Source organism: Pygocentrus nattereri, chromosome 1 (assembly GCF_015220715.1).
Source record: "Pygocentrus nattereri isolate fPygNat1 chromosome 1, fPygNat1.pri, whole genome shotgun sequence".
Lineage (NCBI taxonomy): Eukaryota > Metazoa > Chordata > Actinopteri > Characiformes > Serrasalmidae > Pygocentrus > Pygocentrus nattereri.
In genome coordinates, this window is record NC_051211.1 from 28,327,721 (window position 1) to 28,350,328 (window position 22,608).

Sequence of the window (22,608 nt, forward strand, 5' to 3'; positions counted from 1 at the left end):
TGCTTCACCTTTTTTTAAAAGGGAGCATATCTCCTACTTTAGATAAAGCCCCTCTTGAACTGGTAGGTTTGTGAGACACCAGCAAACCCTGGAGGGCTGCTCGTGAATTGCAGGGCTTAGCCTTTTCAAAAATCCAAGGGTAGGGAGTACACAAGCATTTCCACACTTTTCGCTTTCCAACACGCCTACTGTCACTCCTCAGGTGAGGTCGGCTGTATCCATATTGGGGTTGACTCCATGTTGGTGTGCAAAACAGCCTAGTTCCTTAACACCTAAGCACTGTACTGGCCTCATAAGTGGCCTCAAACTCATATGCTCTAAACTGTCTGCACTAGAACTGATTGGACAAAGGAATTGCAGAGCATTGTAACATCAAAAAATCTGGTTTTGCCAACAGTATGGGAGTAATAAGGAGTGTGGGTTGGTGTGTACATGAGTTGTGTCTTTCGCTGGCAAGGGGCCCTGTAAATCTGATATGCTTGGCATGTGCATAGGCTTTGTGGCTGTTGTATGACCCCTGTCGCTCAAAGATTCGTAATATTTGCTTCTGATTAAGAACAAAAAAGGATTTGAGAGGCAAAAGCACACATCTTTATTGTGCATGTTGGACTCGAAATGTTGACTGAAGAAGAAAAAAAAAAACTGTTATTCCACCATTGCTTCAGTAACATTATTTCAGATTTTACCACAAAACAAACACCACATACTGTATATTAAGAACAATTACTGTGTCTCAGAGAATATATACAACTATCTGTCTTTGGGTGGGTTTCTGTTCCTGCGTCTTCTGTGATATCTGCAGGAAACAAAAATGGAAGCAGAGTAAGGCTTTCACTGTACAGATATTGTTTTAGGTGGTTATAGGAATAGCTTTCACAATTCTGGCATGCTGATATTCACCAGAGATACATATTTCAATAGATAGGCCTGTTTAACAAAAATAGGTAAAACTAAAATAAGAGTTCTGAATAAAACGAATTGCATCTTTCCAATTTCCCATCACTTAAAATCAATCTCTGGTAAACAACAGTGTAACAAAGCTACTTTAAAATTAAATTGAACACTAATATTCTCAAAAACAAAGAACAAATGCAAGAATAAAACTATAGTAAACACTGATGAAGTGATATAAAGAGTAACTGTTAGAAGTGGACTTACTGTCCGACGGGGTACCAGCGGTGCTTTGTGGTGTAGAACATCTTCGAAAGCTCCTCTATTGTTGAATTCTGTTTATCCTTTACATTTTCACCAGTGAGTTTAGACTTCAACACCAAATCATGGGTTTCTATAGCATCGCTAATGGTATCTGGTCTGGAAATGGTCTATACAGCAAAACAGAGACAAAGATTTATAGCACATTTCTCAGTTAACTAAACTGCTCAATCTACAAAAGAATTCTTAATATAACAACTTCACTTCAACTTCAGGTCAATCTCACTAAAATAGAAATAATACCTTAATTGTGGCAAAAGCTAAGAAAGATGTAATGCTGACAAAGAAGTTGATGTGAAAATTGTGTAAAGCCATTTTTTGTCTAAATACATCAAAAAATTGGAACCTTTCCTGTGACATCTATTAATAATTCATTAAGAATTGAGTCTCAGTGTTCCCAAGTTAAAGCACAATCTTTCAGCCACTGCTTTGTTCATCAACGTGCCTGATAAAACAGAAAAAACGGACACAAGTTTGGCGCACCGGGCAATTTTTGTTCATTTTTGAAGTGAAAAGAATTAAACAGATCCTCTGCAGCAAACTTAAATTAGGTACTTAAAACATGTATTTGCAAATATTACTTTACATTTAATGAATTTATTTAACTGGCTCAACAGGACGAGTCAGGCAGGTCATAAATTTTCATTAGGAACCATCAACATGACAATCCCAAAGAGTAATGAGAAAAGTAAATGTTCTGGAGAGAAAAAAAAGGATTGTGAATGAAAAAAAATGACACAGAAGAGATTGTGGGTCAGTATGGCTGTGGATTAGAGCTTGTGGTCCTGCCCTGATTCTGTTTTTTGGCAAATGAAACCAAAGCATGTGTGTGTGACAAAATAAATGAGACTCTATAGGGGAAAATAAGGGATATAACAAAAATAATTCCACAAAGAGGAGCATGGATCAGTATGGCTGTGGATTAAAGCTTTAGGATTTGGCAGGAGCAAGTACATGCAGTTTTGGTGGCCGTCAGGCAAAGGAAATAATAGGGTGGGGCGAAAATGAATGGAAGTTAAAGGAAGCAACGAGGGACGAAAAAAGTGACAGATGTGTGTGGGACAGCATAGCTGTGGATTAAAGCTGGGGACCTGCCCTGAATCAGTACTTGAAGGCTGCCAAGTCCAAGCCTCTGGTTCTCATGTCTCAAATGAAACAAAATGTGCCAATTAAGAGGCACGAGGGAGAAGCAAGAAGTTGCAATTTCAACATTTCCCTGCAGCCTGCAAAGACAGGAACACTATTTAATTTCTGTAAAAAATAATGCTGGAACATTTGGGAACTGACTTTATGATATTGCGGCAGTGTGAAAAAGGCTCTTAAACTTAACAGGCTATGATTACAGGACTTGCAATAATTTTAAAACCAACCCTTATGGTATAGCAACAACCTATCAACACTCTAGCAACCATGCAAAAGCTCTGCATATTCTTTAGGAAATGCATTACACTAGTGTTATTAAGATAATTCATCATTTCTCATTTTCCTGCCATATTTTTGTCTGCTAACTCGTACCACATTTTGAGATACTGACATCGTTCCAACACCAAAGTGTTCAGTCTGAATGGGAATGGTGTGCTTCTACACAACTTTTCAATCCGACGTAAAGTTTTAAAACAAAAGACACAGTTTTGCATGTACTATTTCAGGGCAGGCACACAAGCAAGTTGTTCTGAGCAGCACTCCTTTATGTGTCATTTTTGTTATTTCCATTACTATGCAGCCACCAAACTCAGGGCAGTACTCAGGGCAGGTTCATAAATTTTAAATCCACAGCCATTTGCACTCCTTTATGTGTCATTTTTCATTCCGGCACCACCCCAAGCCATAATCTTCCTTTGGCCTGACATACATCAAACTACATGTTTCGGGGCAAATTCCCAAGCTGTAAACCACAGCCATAGTAACCCACACTCCTCTGATACCAAAGTGCTTTCAGCTTGTGCCACTGTCCAAAATATTATCAAGAAATGGCGGTTAAGGGGAAATGTGAATAACCCCCATTTGGCAGCAAAGAAACTGCAATAAAGGTTATTTGGTTCATCTGACAAAGATCCAGTATTCTACTGTGCAATGTTACTTGCACAAACATGATCTGCATGGAACAGCCATCAGAAGAAAACTTTACCTGCAAAATGTAAAATTCTGGACACAATTAACAAGGTTTGAAGAATTAAAGGAGTAGCATTTGATGAAAAGAACACCTTGTCAGCTTCAGCATTAGAGTGAATCTTTTATGCCTTGGGGTTGTATAGCACAAGACAAACTGCTTGGACAGACTGAAGAATGGATTCCACTGAATATCAACCAATTCTAGAAGCAAATGTCAAAGTCAGTAAAAATGAAACCAAAATAGGCTGGATTCTACATCAGGACAATGACCTTACAATCCAGCCTGAGCTTACTTCAAGAAATACTTCAAGAAGAACTTGCAATGGCTCTTACGCTGTCCTGACTTAAAAATGATCAACAATCTGTATGTAGTTATTAAACATGGTGTGCATGCAAGATGGCCCAAGAATACTGCAGAACAACAAGAATTGTGCAATAAAAAGTGGATAAAAATTCATCAAATAAGAACAGAAAACTGCTGGCTATGAAATGCGTTTGCTAGCTGAGAGACCTGCCAATGGTGTTATTAAGCACTGACTTAGTAAAGTGCCCAAAATTTTGCACATGCCACAGTTACTATTATATTTTACTTTATTTTCATTTCATTGTACAGATTCATTTAATATAAAGCAAGTGCATTAAACTACTCAGAAAAAAAATAAAAATTTACTTCAAAAATCATATTTACTTCATATGCATGCAATAAGTCAGAAAAGAAAAAAAAAAAAAACAAAGCTTGAGTTTGAAAAAACTCTCCTCCCTCTGCCCCAACATAAATTGTGATCAGGGCATGACAATACAGTGGGAACTTGAGAAACCAGAGCTGCTCTTTGCATCTAAACATCTGGAAACTGCAGCCTTTTTGACTAAAACTCACTGAACATACATTAAGTGACAATAATAACATTATCACGTGTACTCAATATCATGACAGCATTCGAAAGAATAGCTGAAAATTTTCATTTGACAATGAAAAAATTCAGTAACTGCATTCCAACAGCAGGCAAATTCTGAAGAAAACATCTATTATTAGTCATTAAACACCAATCAACCCATTATCTACCACATGTAAATGTTAATAAAATGCTATACAACTTGGTTGCCATGCTCACCTTGGTCAACTCAAAGGCAATGTCTGCAGCACGGTGGAAACACACTATGGTTTTGCCATCATGGGTCACGCCAAGGTCCACATTACTAGTTGAGAACGGGGCAAATCAATTCAGTATTAGTGTCTGTCAAACTCGGTGGGGTGTGTGGGTGTGCCACACACTTCCTTTAAAGACATGAAGCTGCTCCAACATAAAATAGACATCCCACCATGTACATAAACTGTACCAATATAAAAATGCCATTTACTGCACTGCATCATTCAGTCATTAAGCACATGCTACGGCAATCATTATATAATAGTCCTTATTAGTATTTTATTAATAGCCTCTGTTTATTGAACAGTTTTTTTAATCACATGTTCAATGCTATATTAATTTATTATACTGCAACATTAATACATTCATCTTTTAGCCCATTAGTAGTCAGGTGGGTTTGTAAAGGGGAATTACAAAGATTTTTCTAAATTCCGGCATAATTAAACAGACAAGATGTAAACAAAGTCAAGATATCTGAAGTTTAATGCGTCCAAGTATGTGCTTATCCTTCCAGCTCAGTTTCCATGGTCTGGACCAAAGCAGAAGATGATACACTGTTGCATTTTAGTTCTAGCGAACACTGAAGAAAAGTTGTAAATAAAAGTCATATGGGTAAAAAGACAACTGATTGGGCAGATTTTATAACTGCAATAATGTCCACTTAATTTTCTTGTCAAAAATTCATGCTGATCTCTGTTTTTGGGTCTATTTTTTGGGTTTGTTGGGTCTATTTGTGTGTTGGTTTATCCATCTTGTGATATTACAGCAATAAGCCACTCAACACTCTCTGCATTACAGTGTTTTGCATGACACAAATTAGTGTGCAATCCCTGTAAATCAGACTACAGTGGCTTACTACTTTTACAAAACAGAAATACCTTGGCATAATAATACAATAATGTGTGTGCAGTGAGGTGTATATTGAGTATTTTATAATAGCTTTGAACACATCTCAGCTTTGTTTTAAAATTAAATATTTTATCAATAATACAGTTACTAATTCAGAGCTTCAGAAATTTGTCTTTTTCCATATTTGTGTAACTTCTTAGGAATAACAGTTCATTCTGTCTTCGGTCTGTCTACAGCCATACCACTCATTTTTGGTTCTCAACGACTGAGAACACTAGCTTAATGGTTGGCAACCTGCGGGTCCATATCAGAATTATATTTTGAGGTAAAAATAAAATAATCCTCCTTTGCAGTAAAATAAAGCTCTGCTGATCATTCTAACACAGTTTAACAATAAATGATAAACACTGGAATGTATATAACTTATAACTGCTTGTTCACCTAACTAGCTAGTAGCCAACAAAAAGGCAAAGAGAAAGATTTAAGACAAACATCAATAATTTGGAGACCAATGGAGACCAACAGAAACTGTTAATTTAAAAAAAAAAGGGAAGCTGATGTCAGCTTCTCATTCACCAGCTTCTTGTTTGAATTTTCCCGTTCCATCTTAAATTGTGCAGAAGTTACATTCTGGCGCCTCAGGCACCATTTAAGATGGAACGGGAAAATTCAAACGAGAAGCAGGGGAATAAGAAGCTGACTTCAGCCCCGTAAAAAGTAGAACATATGGAGACATTTTAAAACTGTTCTACTTTTGTGGAAAAGTTGTAGTGACGCAAGAAAAGCTGAGCTAAAAAGCAGAGCAAAGTAAGTCTGCATTTTTGTTTGTATTATATTTTTAGTGTGCACTAGGACATCAGCACGTACTGAGACATATGTACAGCCATGACAGTAAAATGGACTCAAAATGTTGTGGCTCCCAAGGTGGTTTGAATTTTGTTGAAAGGACAAAATGATGCTCTAACTTTTGAGTCGCGACCCCTGGACTAGCTTTTAATGTAGTATGCATGCCACAGACTGTCCACGTCCGCATGCATTACAATCGATTTTTTGCCCACCCCTACCGCTCATACCCAGCACTAATTATACTTACCAGTTTTGATCAGAAGCTGGTATTTGACGTGATGATATGGCATTAGATGACACAGGACCAACTGCAAAAAACATGAATATTTAATGTTCAATCAAGTATTTTACAACAGATTTTACTTTGAAATAGTAGTTCTTGAGTAAAAATCACTAAGGATCTCCAAGAAATAAGTAAAATATTTTTTCATATTCTTTACATGAATCATTTTGACCAAAACCGAATGTGCGTGCAATGTCTTTTACTGGAACGTGGAAGTAATCTGCTTTTACTTTATTTACATTGACTAGAAAAACGTGCAAAATGTTCATTTCAACCAACAATAAAGTAAATTGCTGTTTTAGATGATGCACGCATCCCATGTATTCTTCTAAACTACAGTGGCTTAAAGAATAATAAAAGAGGATAATGTAGCCTTAAAGTGGCTAATCACTGACAAGGAAATATACACGACTCTCGTGCACAAATCACGTCTCGTTTACGTTCTTTAAACTTTGCACTCTTATAACTGAGAAATCTTTATAGAAAGCTTGCAATAAAGTAGTGCTGTGTGATGTTCACGATTAATTAGAATGAATGTTTTCACGCTGTTCACAATGTGACAATCGAGTTTGTACATGTTTACATTGCTTGTATTCTGCCTTGTCCTCTTGCAAACCTATATATAAGATAAGTCGTACATCATCTGCTCTGTATAAAAACGCTGCTTACCTTTGAATTTACTAACATTCCTGCTACAGCAAAGGCGAGTAAGCACCCGCGACAGCCACTTCACTTGACCCCATGTAGCCATGCTGTCGAGCAGCGTCTTCTTCTTTCACGATCCTGCTGGCTGGCAGACCCGGCGGACCAGCTCACAGGGCGTTACCGCCATCTATTGGTGCTGTCTCTGTCTCATGAAGGAGACGAAGGTTTTTATACGGCAAGCCAAACAGGACATTTAAAATGTACCTTCACACACACATGAACTTGAGTTACATCCCATTCTTAATCCATAGGTTTTAATATGTCGGCCCACCCTTTGCAGCTACAACACACACAACCCCAAAAGTCCCTCTCTGTCTGAACAAAACATTTCATAAATTACATTCTTCTCTTTTTGTCTCAATGTCCGCTCCACGTATATCAAGGTTCATTGTATACATATATCAGTGTTCATTCCATGTATGTCAACGTTCATTAAATATTTCCTGCTGGGCTTGCCATTGGGCAGTCGTGAGCTGGAGGTTAGGGAACTGGCCCTGTAACCAGAAGGTCGCCGGTTCGATCCCCAGTGCCGACAGTATGTGACTGAGGTGTCCTTGAGCAAGCCACCTAACCCCCAACTGCTCCCCGGGCACCGTAGATAGGGCTGCCCGCTGCTGCGGACAAGTGTGTTCACTGCCCCCTAGTGTGTGTGTATTCACCAGTGTGGTGTTTCACTTCACGGATGGGTTAAATGCAGAGGTGGAATTTCCCTGGTTGTGGGATGGGATTAAAAAAGTATTTTCGCATCCTTTTTAAAAATGTAATGACGCCTTTTTAAAATGACCTGGTCACTTATCTTCAGGCAGCTAAGGAATAAATGTGCTTACTACCAGGGATGGAGGAGTAGCTAAATAGTGCGCTACTTTTTGTAGTTAGCTACAATTTTTGTAGCTAATAGTTGTAGCCTGTCCAGGGTGTATCCTGCCTTCCACCCAATGATAGCTGTTATAGGCTCCAGCACCCCTGCGACACAGAGGGAGAAGTGGCTTAGAAGATGTGTGTGATTGTAGCCGCTACAGTTCTATGAAATCTAGCTAATAGCTGTAGCACGTCCAAGTTTTTCAGTAGCTATAGCAAAAACGTTCACTACAGTCTTACGGCAATCTGCGCAAAATCTGACCCAAAGAAAACACGGCCGTTAACTAGGCAGGTGGCAACTGTGCAATCCTGACTGAGCCGAGTACAGTTCAAGCCAACGGGCATGCGCTGATTTAAGCTTTAGCTCAGCTGTAGCTACTTTTCTCGCATCTCAGGAAACTTCTCTGTGAATTTCCTGTAAAATGTCTCTCAATGTTTGACTTTTTACGAGGCTGAGGTCACTACTCATTCTTCACCTTAAATGGTGCCTGAGGTGACAGACTGTATAGCTGCACCATATAAGGTGGAAAGGAATCATTCGAAAGGCAGAATGAGAAGCGACCCCAGCTTGGTTAGTTGTTGCAGACTAAACGTATGGAGAAAGCAGCTGAGTGCTTATAAATGCAAATCCATTCCTCTCCAAATATCGATGTTCATCTTAAATCTCTCTCTTTGCCTTTCCGTTATCTGCATTGCTGTGTGACCAACAGTCAGTGTGTCAGTCTTCAGAATTAAAGTTTGGTGAACTAATAGTTCTACACTAACTCCATAATTTAAGACCATTTATTGTGAAAACTGCGTTAATAGCTGTGTGTTATAACGATTTCACAGCACAGGATATTATTTTTCCACAACAGCTCTGCAGCAGTTTTTTTTTGGCAATTTTACCACTTTTTCTGATTTTTTCTACTATTGTTATTACAACCCCAAATTCCAATGAAATTGGATACATAAATAAAAACAGAACATGATGATTTGCAAATCCTTTTCAACCTATATTCAATTGAATACAAAGACAAGATATTTAATGTTCAAATGGATAAACATTATTGTTTTTTGCAAATATTCACTCATTTTGAATTTGATGCCTGCAACATGTTCCAAAGAAGTTGGGACAGGAGCAACAAAAGACTGTGAAAGTTGTGGAATGCTCAAAAAACTGCTCCCAGTAGAACCCTCCTCCAACCCCCATTAGACCTCACACACCGACAGCACATAAACTGTGCAATTCATCACCATTTCCTGTGTGCAATATTATCACGTGGAACACTTCTAAAATATCTATGTAGTGTAAAGATTTTTTGCTTTTCTATTCTATCTATAATGTTTGTTATAATTCCTGTTATGTTATGTTATGCTATAATTCCTCACCATTCCGTTATATAATATAAATCAGTATTTCATGTACAATAATCCATGCGCAATTCAGTTCAAATATACTTAGTGTAAATATATTTTTTTATTATTTATATAGTTTATATTGTTAATTTTTGTGAAGAGTTTATATTTTTGTCCTTTTTAACTAGTGTTATATATATTGTCTACCTTATATTCATTATTATTAATAATCACATTTTTATTTTAATAATTTTAATCTAATTCCTGATTTCTGTACTAGCTCAGCTATATTGTTGGTTAGGGTGACTCTCAAAGTACTCAAAGTTTAAATAAAGGTTGGTTGATTGGAATGAATTGAATACCATTTCTCTTTTTTTAAAACTAAATAGAAATCAGGCATGACTGATGCCACAATATACAACCTCAAATAAAAAAAAAAACATTAGGCTGTGATTTACTTTGCTTTTTTTTTTAATATTTACTTTTGAATTTTACTGCAGGCAATATTGTTATTATTAATTATCACTTGTTTGGAGTGCAGTCGGCACTCCTGAGGACCTTCGTTGACACAGTTGTGACATCAGCCATCTTTTATAGAGTAGTCTGCTGGGGTAGCAGCATTTCAACAGGATGTTTTATCTGGTCAAATTTATTTCATTTGCAAAAATACTGTACCATCCTTTCCTGCTATTCAGGCCTGCAATATATTCCAAAAAGTTGAGACGGGGTAATTTAGTGCTAGTACTGAAGTATGAAATTAGACAGTGATGGGATTTGAAGCAAATGATGTTATCAGTGCATACATATTTCAACAAGATATTGATATTGCAAAACCACTTTCTGAACACATTACAAGAGCATGGTTGCTGGAGAAGTGGGTTTAGATGCTGGACTGGCCTGCCTGCAGTCCCATCGTGTTCCCAATATAGTATCTATGGCACATTATAAAATGGCACATTATAAAACGCGAAATGCACCAACGAAAACATACTGTTACACGCCTAAAAATGGGACAAAATTACAACTGAAATGACTACTCACTTGCTGTCTTTAGTGAAAAGTGTCTTTGGTGAAAGTGTAATGAAAAGGCATGGCAACATTACAAAGTTGTCAATACTTTATTGTACTTTTTTTGAAATATGTTGCAAAAATCAAAATTATGTTTTGTTTTCAATGTAACACAGGTCAAAATGATTTACAAATCGTATACATCTCTACACTGTATGGACAAAGTATTGGGACACCTACACAGGTCATCAGGATGACCCTGCCTGACAGCAGTCACCCTCAGCACACAGAAGGTGGACAACGTAGTTTGCTGGAGGCAGTACCACAAATGCCAAAGTTTGGCAAGGTGCAATAGAGTAACCTCCTAATAGACCATCTTGGGACCTAAAACCTAAGAACCTTCCCCTGGTTCCTAATTATCCCTTAATCACAGAGCTCTTGTGCATTTTTACTTCTTTTATTTCTTCTTATTACTTTCTTCTTTTATTCTCTTATCCTCTTATTTTTTATGCTTTTTTTATTTCTGTATTTTGTATATATTTTTTCTGTTTATTTTTAGATTTGTTTACTTTAGATAAGACACTAAATCACTTATTTTGTGATTAGCGGGTCCTTAGAAACCAACTGCCAGCCCACAGACTAAACCTGATCCCCCAATATGCAGAAGTCGATAAAACAGTTTCCTACTCACCTTTCCTTTACGATGCGCTGTGTGTTCTAATATCCCATACTGTCTCGGGTACAGTATTCTCAACTCACAGACCTGGAGAGATCATTTATAATTAAACCAAATATTTTAAAGTTGCAATATTGAATAATATTACCCTCTGTGTCAGCAGCATATTGGACAATAATGAAGCTGTCAGCAACCCAAATGCTAATAAGAGCCATTTTTTTTTCTTTCAACATGAATCAATCCACCATGGGAGCCACAACATTTTATGCTGATGTTATTAAAATACCATTATGGATGTAAATATGTCTCATTATGTGCTAATGTCCCATAGATTAAGAAATATAAATGAAAAGGATGATTTACCTTGCTGTGCTTTGAGCTTTAGCTCTGCTTTTCGATCTACAGCCAGATATTTTTCCTGCAAAAGTACCATAGTTTCTTATATATTAAATATCTCTGAACATTTGCTTTTTTATAAGCTAGTCATCTCATTCACCAGCTTCTTTTTCAAATTTTCCTCTTCCACATTAAATGGTGCAGCAGTTACATTCTGGCACTTAAGGTAGAAGAGGAAAATTCAGGCTATCTTCAGCTTCGCAACTTTTTAGTGGTTGACACTAAAAAAACGATTAATGTATCAGGAAACCAGCTGGATTGTGTATAAATGTAAAATAAGTTAATTAAATTATCAATGTTGGTTTTAAATCTTTCTTTTCTTTGCACTTTGTGTGACAAGTAGTCACCAACTTGTGAATCATAAGGGTTAAATGCTGATAAATGAATAGTTATAGATTAATTTGGGCGTCTAAGACAAATTATTGTTAAATAGAAAAAATGTTTTTTATAATTGCCTAAAACTCCAATAGGCAATAAAGCCGGATTCTCTGTTTAGCCAGATAACTAGTCCACAGTCAACCCTGTTTAATAGGAAAACAGCTGAGGGGCATTCCTATTGGACAGTCCTCATCTTTGGGCTTAAGTTATCTGACTAACTGAGAAATCAAGTTCTCTTTATGTTCCACCTTCACCTGCTGCCATGCCTATTTCTCCATCATTTCAAAATAAGAATGAATAAAAGTTTGCTACATATTTCCACTTTAAAATATTTAGTCTAAATCTAAGTCTAATAAATTATTTCTGCATGAATTCTCTGAGTTGAGAATATTAAGATATTTGAGGATATTACGACAGTGTATAAAGTTTTTTTTTTCTTTTATCTATCAATTTTATACTATGAACTTCAAGTATTATGTTCAGGTATAGGTAAGTATTATTTGTATTAAGTATTGCTTGCTTAGAAGAAACTAAACATCTGAAAAGTTTATATTTTTGGGTTCTATTTTCTTGCTTTTTTTTAGCTGATAAATTGTTGTATCTGCATTCGACACTCTGGGCTGCTTAAATATCTTGTGCCTGTGTGTGCTTTGATTACTTAAACGCTTTAAGATCTCATGTTATTTGCTGATGAAAATCACTGAGATTGGAGTCAACAGTGAATTTAAATTAAGCGAGGCTAATTCAAATAAGCACAGGTTTTATAAGGTCACTTTGTGGAAAAGTCCCTCGGGTCTGATACAGACCTGGATACAGAGCTTTGTTTGGATTTTGTATACATCATGTGTCAGGCTCCAGTGCTTGCAGGCCAGAACACTGCAGACTCCAGCACACTGCCTCATTAAACACACCTGATTTTGCTCAGGAGCTAATTAGCAAGGCCTTCATGAACTGAAATCAGAGCATTAGATGAGGGTAAACGCAAATCTCTGGAGCACTTTGATAGAATAGAATAGAATAGAATAGAATAGAATAGAATAGAATAGAATTCAACTTTATTGTCATTGCGTATGTCACAGGTACAAAGCAACGAAATGCAGTTTGCATCCATCCAGAAGTGCTTAGCAGCAATATAAATATTTATCTTACAATGTACAGTAATTATAGTATATACAGGTTAAAAAAAATATGAGGGGGTATGAGCATGAAGGAGGTTATACAGGTTATAAACAAGAATGTACAGGTTATAAATATGAGGGGTATAAGTACTATGAACAGGTTATAAATATGAGGGGGTATAAAGTACTATGAACAGGTTATAAATATGAAGGGGGATAAGTATGTACTTATGAACAGGTAGAGTATTTACACAGTATATACAATAATTGGCAGTATATACAGCAGATGTAAGTGCCGGTAAGTGGTGTTGAGTGGTGTGTAAGTCTGTGTGTACAGTCCATTGTTATTTAGATGTCAGGAGGCAGAGTTCAGGTGTGTGACAGCTGTTGGGAAGAAGCTATTCCGGTACCTGGTGGTCTTAGTCCAGAGGCTCCTGTAGCGCCTCCCAGAGGGCAGGGGGGTGAAGAGTCTGTGTGCTGGGTGACTGGGATCTTTGATGATTTTCCCAGCCCTCTTCAGACACCGCTGCCTGTAGATGTCCTCTATGGCAGGAAGTGGTGCACCGATGATGCGCTGGGCAGTTTTCACCACCCTTTGCAGTGCCTTCCGGTCTGAGGCAGAGCAGCACCCGTACCATACTGTGGTTGGTCAGGATGCTCTCAATGGTGCAGCGATAGAAGTTCACCAGGATGTCTGAGGACAGGTGATTCATCCTCAGCCTCCTCAGAAAGAAGAGGCGCTGGTGAGCCTTCTTTACCAGCTTGGAGCAGCTGGTCGTCCAGGTGAGATCCTTGGAGATGTGGACACCAAGGAACTTGAAGCTGTTCACACGCTCCACTGCCGTCCCCTTGATGTGGAAGGGTGGATGTGGGTCAGCATTCCTTCTGAAGTCCACAATGAGCTCCTTAGTTTTATCAGCGTTGAGTAGAAGGTTGTTTGTGTCGCACCACTCAGCCAGACGATCCACCTCCTCCCTATAGGCTGTCTCATTGTTGTTTTTGATGAGGCCAATCATCGTGATGTCATCCGCAAACTTAATGATGGTATTGGAACCATCGACAGTCATGGGTGAAGAGGGAGTAGAGGAAGGGACTCATCACACAGCCTTGTGGTACACCGGTGTTTATGGTGATGGTGGATGAGCAGTGGTTGTCCCACCGGACATGTTGGGGTCGGTTGGTCAGGAAGTCCAGTAACCAGTTGCACATGAGGGAACTAATACCCAAGTCTGTGAGTTTTGTGATGAGTTTTGAGGGGATGACTGTGTTGAATGCTGAACTGAAGTCTACGAACAGCATCCTGATGGAGGTATTTTTATTGTCCAGGTGTGAGAGGACAGAGTGCAATGCTATGGAGACTGCATCTTCTGTGCTCCTGTTCTGGCGGTATGCAAATTGGTGGGCGTCCAGGTTGGGGGGGAGACAGGATTTGAGCTGTGCTAGGACCAACCGCTCAAAGCACTTTGTGATGATGGGGGTGAGGGCTTCCGGGCGGTAGTCATTCAGTCGTGATGGTTTGGAATGAAAGTTCCAAGGATGGTTTGATGAAAGGTCTGAGCACTCAAATCATGCCTTGGAGCCTCCGTAACAAATGGGATGTCACTAATTTGTTGTATTTTGGATGCTGGTGGAAACTGTTGCACTATATGGACAAAATTATTGGAACACTTACACATCACACCCAAAGGAGCTTTTATTCATCCCATTCTAAGTGGTTGGTTCGCCCTTTGCAGCTATAACAACTTCTCCTCTTCTTGGAAGGTTTTCTACAAGATTTTGAAGTGTGTCTATGGGAATATTTGCTCATTCATCCAGAAGAGCATTTGTGAGGTCAGACACTGATGATGGACAAAAGGTCTGACTCTGTTCTAGTTCATCCCAAAGCTGTTCAATGGGGTTGAGGTCAGGTCTCTGTGCTGGGCAATCAAGTTGTTCCACACCAAACTCACCCAGCCATGCCATTATTTGCTTTGTGTAATGGGGCACAGTCATGCTAGAACAGGAAAGGGTCTTCCCTAAACTATTCCCACAAAGTTGGAAACGGAAATGTCCAAGATGTCTCAGTAATCTGAAGCCTTAAGATTTCCCTTCAATGGAACTAAGGGGCCTTGGCCAACCCCTATAAAACAACCCCATAGCATTATCCCTCCTCCACCAAACCTTACAAATGGCACAATGCAATCAGTCAGGTAACATTCTCCTGGCAATTGCTAAATCCAAACTGAGTGATGCAACAGAGGATAGGCACCGTGCACCTCAGCACTCACCAGACCCACTCTGTGAGTTTGTGTATTCTAGTGCTTTATGGCAAAGCAGTTACTCCTTGGTGCTTCCATTTTGCAATGAAAGCACTTAGCTCATCAGTATGACCTTTTCTACCATTTTTGTCTAACAAGACTGCAAGGCTATGTGCTTAATTTTATCCACCTGCTAGCAATGGGTATGGCTGAAACACCTGAACTAAATAATAAGGAACCATGTTCCAATACTTAAGTGTATGCTGATCATAAAAGCATCATTTATTGTGCTTTGGATGATGGTATGCTGATCAATCAGCATAAACAGGGTGAACAGCAAAATCATCACCAGACCTGCATAAAACATCATAAACCAAGACTGGTATGTTTTTTCCTAGCAGTGTTGTCAGTAGCACTATTTAACAAAGATAGAAACTGTGCACTGCATTTACTTTTACTGTGTCTGTGTAAGCTAATTAACTTTTAATTAAGACTTTAATTTTGTAATAACACAAGATGGGATGGCACAAAAGGTGACAAGCATATAGAATAGCATTTGTAATTAGAATGCCATTTGTTAAATAAGTTCATAAAATTTCAACTGCATGTGCGGTTATTGTGAAGTACAATAGTCTAGGACCAACAACAGTTCAGGTACAAAAAGGTAGGCCATACAAAGCCACAGAACAGGGCGCTGAAGTACAGATAAAAAATTTGCCATTCTTTATTACACTACAACCCACACTGCCTCTGAACACAGCGCAGAAATTGTGCAACTAGATCTTCATGGATTAAGATTCCATGGCCAATCAGCTGCACACAGGCCTAAGATCACCATGCTGGTCACCACCTGGCAGTCTGATGGACCAATCTTGCTTTAGTGAATTACCTGGTTTTTTTTTTCATTAGCTGTTTGAGCTGGACCTCTTAGTTCCAGGAAGGGGAATTTTAATGCTACAGAAAAAGAGACACTTTTAACCCTGACTATGGGGGGAGTCTCAGTTATTTTTAAATTTAGTATAAACTAAAATTTCTTGCGTTCTCCCATGCTGTCCCTAAAAGGAAAACACAGGAACTGTTTTATGTATGTGGACATTGATGGGAAAACTTGAATAAATACACCCTTAATCAATGAGTAAATAGACTAATATGTAATCATAAGTCAAATAGTTAAGCATTGGCTAAAATTGAATATTAATCTCTCACTAAGAGGCAATATAGGATGCATTAGGCCACAGTCTGTCCGCATGTTGGGTCCCTCGAGACCTGTTACTGGAATAAAGAAGCCTTTTTCCCCCCTCTTTCCACAAACTTGGCGTCTTACGTCTTTTTTTTGACACCTTTCATTTAGACTTAAAACAGTTATTAGTGTGTTTAGCCAGTATTAAGAAATTTCTTTTTTAATAATATTATGTTGGAGGCCTGGGGTTGATAGCCCTTGGTCCCGACAACACTTTCCTAATTATTGAGTTCAAGTGTTTCGGCTATACCTATTGCTAACAGGTATTTAAAATCATAGCCACGCAGTCTCCATAAGCATTCACTGAGTGCATCACAGAGAAGAGTTCAGCCAGCACAGTCATAGGATGCCACCTACAGCTTCATGAAATGGGTTTTCATGACCAAGCAGAGCCCAAAATCACTATGCGCAAATCACGCCACCCCTGGACTCTGGAGCAGTGGAAATGTGTTCTCTGGGATGATGCTTTACTATATGGCAGTCTGATGGACAAATCTGGGTTTGGCGAATGGTAGAAGATCACATCTACCAAAATGCATAGCGCCAACAGTACAGTTTGTTGAGGTATAATGGTCTGAGCCTGGACACTTAGTTCCAAAGCAATGTTAAAGCAGCATATCAAGACATTTTAGACAACTATATGCTTTCAACTCCATACTAAGGCCCATAGTTTTGGAATGAGATACGCAAAGCTCATATAGTTGTAGTAGTCCAGTGTACACACTTTTTGGCCATAGTGTATGCCTTTGTTTTTTTTTTTTTGGAAAGAAAAATCTTTCTACTGTGTTTGGGCTTTACAGTTTATTTTCAGTGGCCTGCACACCACATGTTGCTGATCTAATATAAAATGATAAATGTGTTTTTCTTCCACAACCACAGGTAAAAATGTTGAGGATTATGTTGCTGGTTGTTGTTGCATTTAGAAATTTGAAATATGCCATCAACCTCTATGATCATTATTCAAAATCTTACATAAACTTTTAAAATGTTAACACAATAGTAGACATTACACAAGGAAATGATTGTGGAGGAAATAAATGATTTGCTGATATTGTACATATTTAATAAAAGACTGTTTCCTAAAAACAATAGTACAACAAGATTGGTGAAACACAGTCTGTTTCTTTTTTTCTGCTGTCACACAATCATTGTGAAGTACAGGCTCAGTACCACAGGCTTTTTCAGTAGAACACTCACTCCATGAGACTTACCAAGTTTCATTTTATTCTACTATACCATACTCTAATAGCACACAAATACAACTCAAGTAATGGGAACACCACCAGTATTATAATTACTAAGAACAGGGAAACATTTGAGCCCAGTAAGAGTCATGGTTCTGGCATCCTTTCTTGCTTCCACCGAGAAAATCAACGGAACAGCTATTGACGGAATAAGGACAACACCATTTTTGACTTGTCCTCAGGACCCTGGAGGAGATAAGATGAGGAGATCAGAAGATTAAATAAGCATTAAGTTCATAAACTCTACAATCAAAAACTGTAAAACATGCTATACATGCAAAGAACTGATGGTTTAATTTCCTGGAAGAAACTGAATGTATGTGCTTTGGGTGCATTACTGTACTGGAAGCATCCAACCAAAGGTTGAGCGTGACATGCCACGCCATATTACATGTCAGTAATTCGTTTTGCTCATCTTCATGCTCATTTGAGTGCTACAAACACTAAAAAAATGGCAGTCTCGCTAATTTATACCACTCACAGTCACAATACATATTATGGAAGCATATCATTTGCAAAATCAAAAGGAAAATAAAATATTTAAAATGGCAATGGATTCTTCCGTTTTTAATTTAAATTTCCCATACATGTATGCAAAAATGAAAAATCAGTTTTATCATGTTAATTTGCCATTTGGTGTTCTTGTATTGACATTTCATTTACACAAAGGTTTAGACAATTTACAATTAGCATTTAATTAAATTAAAATGTGTTTCCCAAATTTTATATTTATGCTTTGTGCTTATGTAATAATGGTGTACAATTCTAAAGCCATTTCTGCTGATCATGCTGTTGGCCCTGCCCTGGTGGGATGATGAATAGGTTAGGAAGTCTGTGAAAATGAAAATGTAATCTGGATGAACTGAACAAATTTTCCAAAAGGCATGTTGCCACACAATAAGAGCAGCAGGTGAGAATGTTTAATTGCATAGAGAAGTGCTGTTTCACTTTTTACATTTGAATTTTGTCATCTTTCCAGCTTTGTGTTCACTTTGATCATTCAAATGCATTATTAAGGAGTGCAAAACCGCATAAGGTAAATTTGATTTTAATCATCTTATACACTCACCAGCCACTTTATTATACACCTTGCTAGTAATAGCTTGGACCACCTTTTGCCTTCAGAACTGCCTAAATTCTTCGTGGCAGTTCCTGTTGTCTTTCTATCATCTGGAACCAGTCTGCCCATTCTCCTCTGACCTCTCACATCAACAAGGCATTTTCAGTTTCTGAAATACTCAGACCAGCACGTCTGGCATCAACAACCACGCCACGTTCAAAGCCCCTTAAATCCCCTTTCTTCCCCCATTCTGATGCTCGGTCTGCACTTCAGCACGTTGTCTTGTCCACCTCTACATGCCTAAATGCACTGAGTTGCGGCCATGTGATTGGCTGATTATTAGGATGTACCTAATAAAGTGGCCGGTGAGTGTATTTTGACACTCATCACATAAAAAAAAAAATCTCTATATAAATGAAATGGTACTACTAGTGCACCAATTTTAATACAAGTGTACAAATTAAAATAAAAAAGTAAAAGTAAAACAGAATTTTTAAATCAAAGATTGCACGAGTGGGAAATTTAAATTCAAACATAATACACAGCCAATTACATTTTACATATCATTTGAATTTTCCAACTGATAAGCTTCCATAACAAATTAACTGTTGGAATATCAAATTTATGTGAACATCAATACTTCATAAATTGACAACTCTGGCCCTGATTTATCCAACAAAAAGTAGTATTTTGCATTTGCAGTACAGTAGATTTCATGTGTAGCTAAAGAGCATTATGTGGGTGATGTACAAACATTAACTGCACAAATGAGAACACCTGCAAAAAGATGTTAAACACTATTTAAATGAGATTTTTGCTAGAGATAATCATTCTTGACAACCATGGTGAGTTCAGGTCTCAAAGAGGTGTTGGCTAAACTACATAAATACACTATAGCCAAGTATGTGGACACCTGGACATCACATCTATATAAGCTTGTTGGACATTCCATTCCAAAACCATGGACATTACTTTGGAACCCCCAACCTTTATAGTTGCAACAGCCTCCATTCTTCTGGGAAGGGTTTCTACAAGACTCTGGAGTTTGTTTTGACTGAATGGGCACATATTCCACAAGTCAGGCACTGATATTTGATGATATGTTGTTCAGTGGGATTGAGCTCTGGGCTCTCTGCAGGCCAGTAGAGTTCCTCAAACTATCAAATCCTGTGTTTATGGACCTCGCATTGTGCGCAAGGGCACAGTCAGGCCCATTTTCAAGAACAGAAATGGGCCTTCTTCACTTTTGCCACAAAGTTGGAAGCATATAATTGTTTAAAATGCCTTTGCATGCTGGAGTACGAGCAATACCCTTCACTAGAACTAAAGGGCCTAGCCTAAATACTGAAAAATAGCCCGAGATCATTATCCCCTCTCAACCAAACTTTATTGTTGGAAATGTGCATACCATTTTCATCCATCACACTGCCAGACAGTGAAGCATGATTCATAACTCCAGAAAGGATATCTCCACTTAATTTCATGAACTTCCAAAGGCACAGTTACTGAAACTTCAATACAGAGACACTTCTATTCCACACTAATTGCACTCACCATTTAGCAGAAATGTCATAAGTTGACTTACAGCAAGGGTGGCATTCTATGCTATTTTAGTCACTCAGCTCTTCAATATGACCCATTCTACTGACCTGTTTATCTATGGAGCTTGCAAGGCTATGTGCTTGATTTAATACTCACATTAGCAATAACAGTGAATGAAACACATGAACTGGATAATTAGTAGCCTGTCCACATACTTTTGGCCATATAGTGTACAACTGTCCAATCCCACCTCCTAGCCACTGGCAAGTGACAGCACTATTGTGGATTGCTTTCAAACAACAACAACAACAACAACAACAACAACAACAACAACAACAACAACAACAACAAAAAAAGAGCACCAGCTGCACATCATCTGACCTTGACTTTAGTGTGACAAAAAGCAGCCATAAATGTGGACTGCTACATATCCACAGTACCTTTCTCGAGTACCCAGTTTCAGAATGACTGGTTACGTGACACCACCACAGTGCCAGCACTGTAAGCTTAAACTGGTGAAACCAAACATTATTTCTGGTCATAAACACATTGGCTAACTTTGTACTGTATTGCAAAAACTACCAAACCAAACTAACTTGTGTTGGTATGGTTTGGTAGTTTTTGCAATAGGTGTAGTAAATCAGTTGTTTTCAGACAATAAATCATTTCTTGTTCACATAATAAAACAGCTACACCTTGTGAAGGAGCATAAATAATTTTGTGGTAGCTATAAGTTGTGTTTGTTTCTCATAGCTAATGTATTCACACCGTAGAACATTTTAAACCCCTGTTCATGTTTTGTGAAGGAAGCCATTCGAGGAAAGCTACAGCACGGCTAATAAGTTTTGACAGAAGGAAACAGTTGTTGAGAGGTGCTAAGCCTAATTTAGCTATGGCAAAAAAAACAAACAAAAAAAAAAACTGTTACATATAATACAATTCATTACACATGAAAATCCAATTTTATAATTAAAAAGGGCTGTGTAAAAGTGCTTTGCTCACCTGAGATGGCCTAGCTCCTAGTGGACTAGGGCTCCTTTTCTTTGTCAGGAGAAGGCCAAGTGTGGCTCTCCAACCTGATGGCGGAAGCTCCATCGCACAGTCTACAGACAGTAACCTTTCAAGGCGCCACTCTTTACTTACTCCATTCACCCAAGGACACCAGCTTCTGTGTTGGGCAACTGGATCAAACAAATTTCTATGCAAGAGTCCTTCCTGCAACAAAAGAGAATTTTTAGTGACTATGGCACCAGGTAATAACCGCTAAGACATTGTTTCACCACTAGAAAACTACTTTTTGTAAATATGGAAAACGTTTATCTACAGTATGTTGAATAATTGATTGTGAATCAAGTACAATAGTACTTCCCCAGAACACAATTTGAAGAATTCAAAAACAATTCTGAAAGCTAATAACCTAGTTCATTTACTAGCACCCATACACCCAATCCCATCGGAAAATAACAAAGCACAGAATAATTATTGGCAATCTTAGCAAAGAGCAGCAATCTGCCCAAATAAATAAGTAAGTAAGTAAGTAAATAAATAAATAAATAAATAAAACTGCTCATCACTTTAACCTTACACTAAAAACATGAGAAAAGCTTGGAAAGTTTCCAATAAGAAATCTGTGCCAAACCCCCAGCATCTGACACTTCCTAAACAGAATTCAGACTGTACTAAAGCAACATAAAATGTAGTGTTTTACTGTATCGATCCACTGAATTTCACATTTCACTTTTTTGACATTCTATTTTTTATTTCACACCGACATGCACCCACACTCCAGCCACTTTATTAGGTACACTTATTAGGTGCTAGTAAAGGCTGGACCCCCTTTTGCCTTCAGAACTGCCTTAATTATTTGTGGCATACTTTCAACAAGATGTTGGAAACATTCCTCAGAGATTTTGGTCCATATTGACATGATAGCGTCACGCAGTTGCTGCAGATTTGTCGGCTGCACATCTATGATGCGAATCTCCCGTTCCACCACATCCCAAAGGTGCCCTACTGGATTGAGATCTGGTGACTGTGGAGGCCATTGGAGTACATTGAACTCATTGTCATGTTCAAGAAACCAGTTTCAGCTGATATGAGCTTTGTGATATGGTGCATTATCCTGCTGGAAGTAGCCATCATAAGGTGGGTACACTGTGGTCATAAAGGGATGGACATGGTCAGCAACAATACTCAGGTAGGCTGCGGCATTTAAACGATGCTCACTTGGTACTATCCCCCACACCATTACACCACCACCAGCCTGAACCGCTGATACAACGCAGGATGGATCCATGATTTCATGTTGTTTATGCCAAATTCAACAGGGCATTTTCGTCCACACAACTGCCGCTCACT

The 22,608-nt window shown here is 38.3% G+C and overlaps 2 protein-coding genes across 2 annotated transcripts in view; both read right to left on the minus strand.

Annotated features, from left to right (window-relative positions):
- Nucleotides 1–568: 568 nt before the first annotated feature.
- Nucleotides 569–7,284, minus strand: mrpl42 (mitochondrial ribosomal protein L42). The gene is made up of 5 exons (XM_017710633.2): nucleotides 7,120–7,284; nucleotides 6,415–6,475; nucleotides 4,437–4,521; nucleotides 1,159–1,322; nucleotides 569–796 (listed from the first exon to the last, which is right to left on the minus strand). Exons 1-5 carry the CDS (start codon nucleotides 7,199–7,201, stop codon nucleotides 751–753), a joined length of 438 nt encoding a protein of 145 aa, XP_017566122.1. The 5' UTR covers nucleotides 7,202–7,284; the 3' UTR covers nucleotides 569–750.
- Nucleotides 7,285–17,445: 10,161 nt separating this feature from the next.
- The window catches only part of zc3hc1 (zinc finger, C3HC-type containing 1), a 28,204-nt gene continuing 23,041 nt past the window's right edge, over nucleotides 17,446–22,608 (minus strand). The window contains exons 9-10 of the mRNA XM_017710689.2: nucleotides 21,253–21,465; nucleotides 17,446–17,834 (exon numbers count right to left, since the gene is read on the minus strand). Of these exons, the coding sequence (XP_017566178.1) occupies nucleotides 17,787–17,834; nucleotides 21,253–21,465 (261 nt within the window). The 3' untranslated portion in view covers nucleotides 17,446–17,786. The remainder of the gene's footprint in view (nucleotides 17,835–21,252; nucleotides 21,466–22,608) is intronic.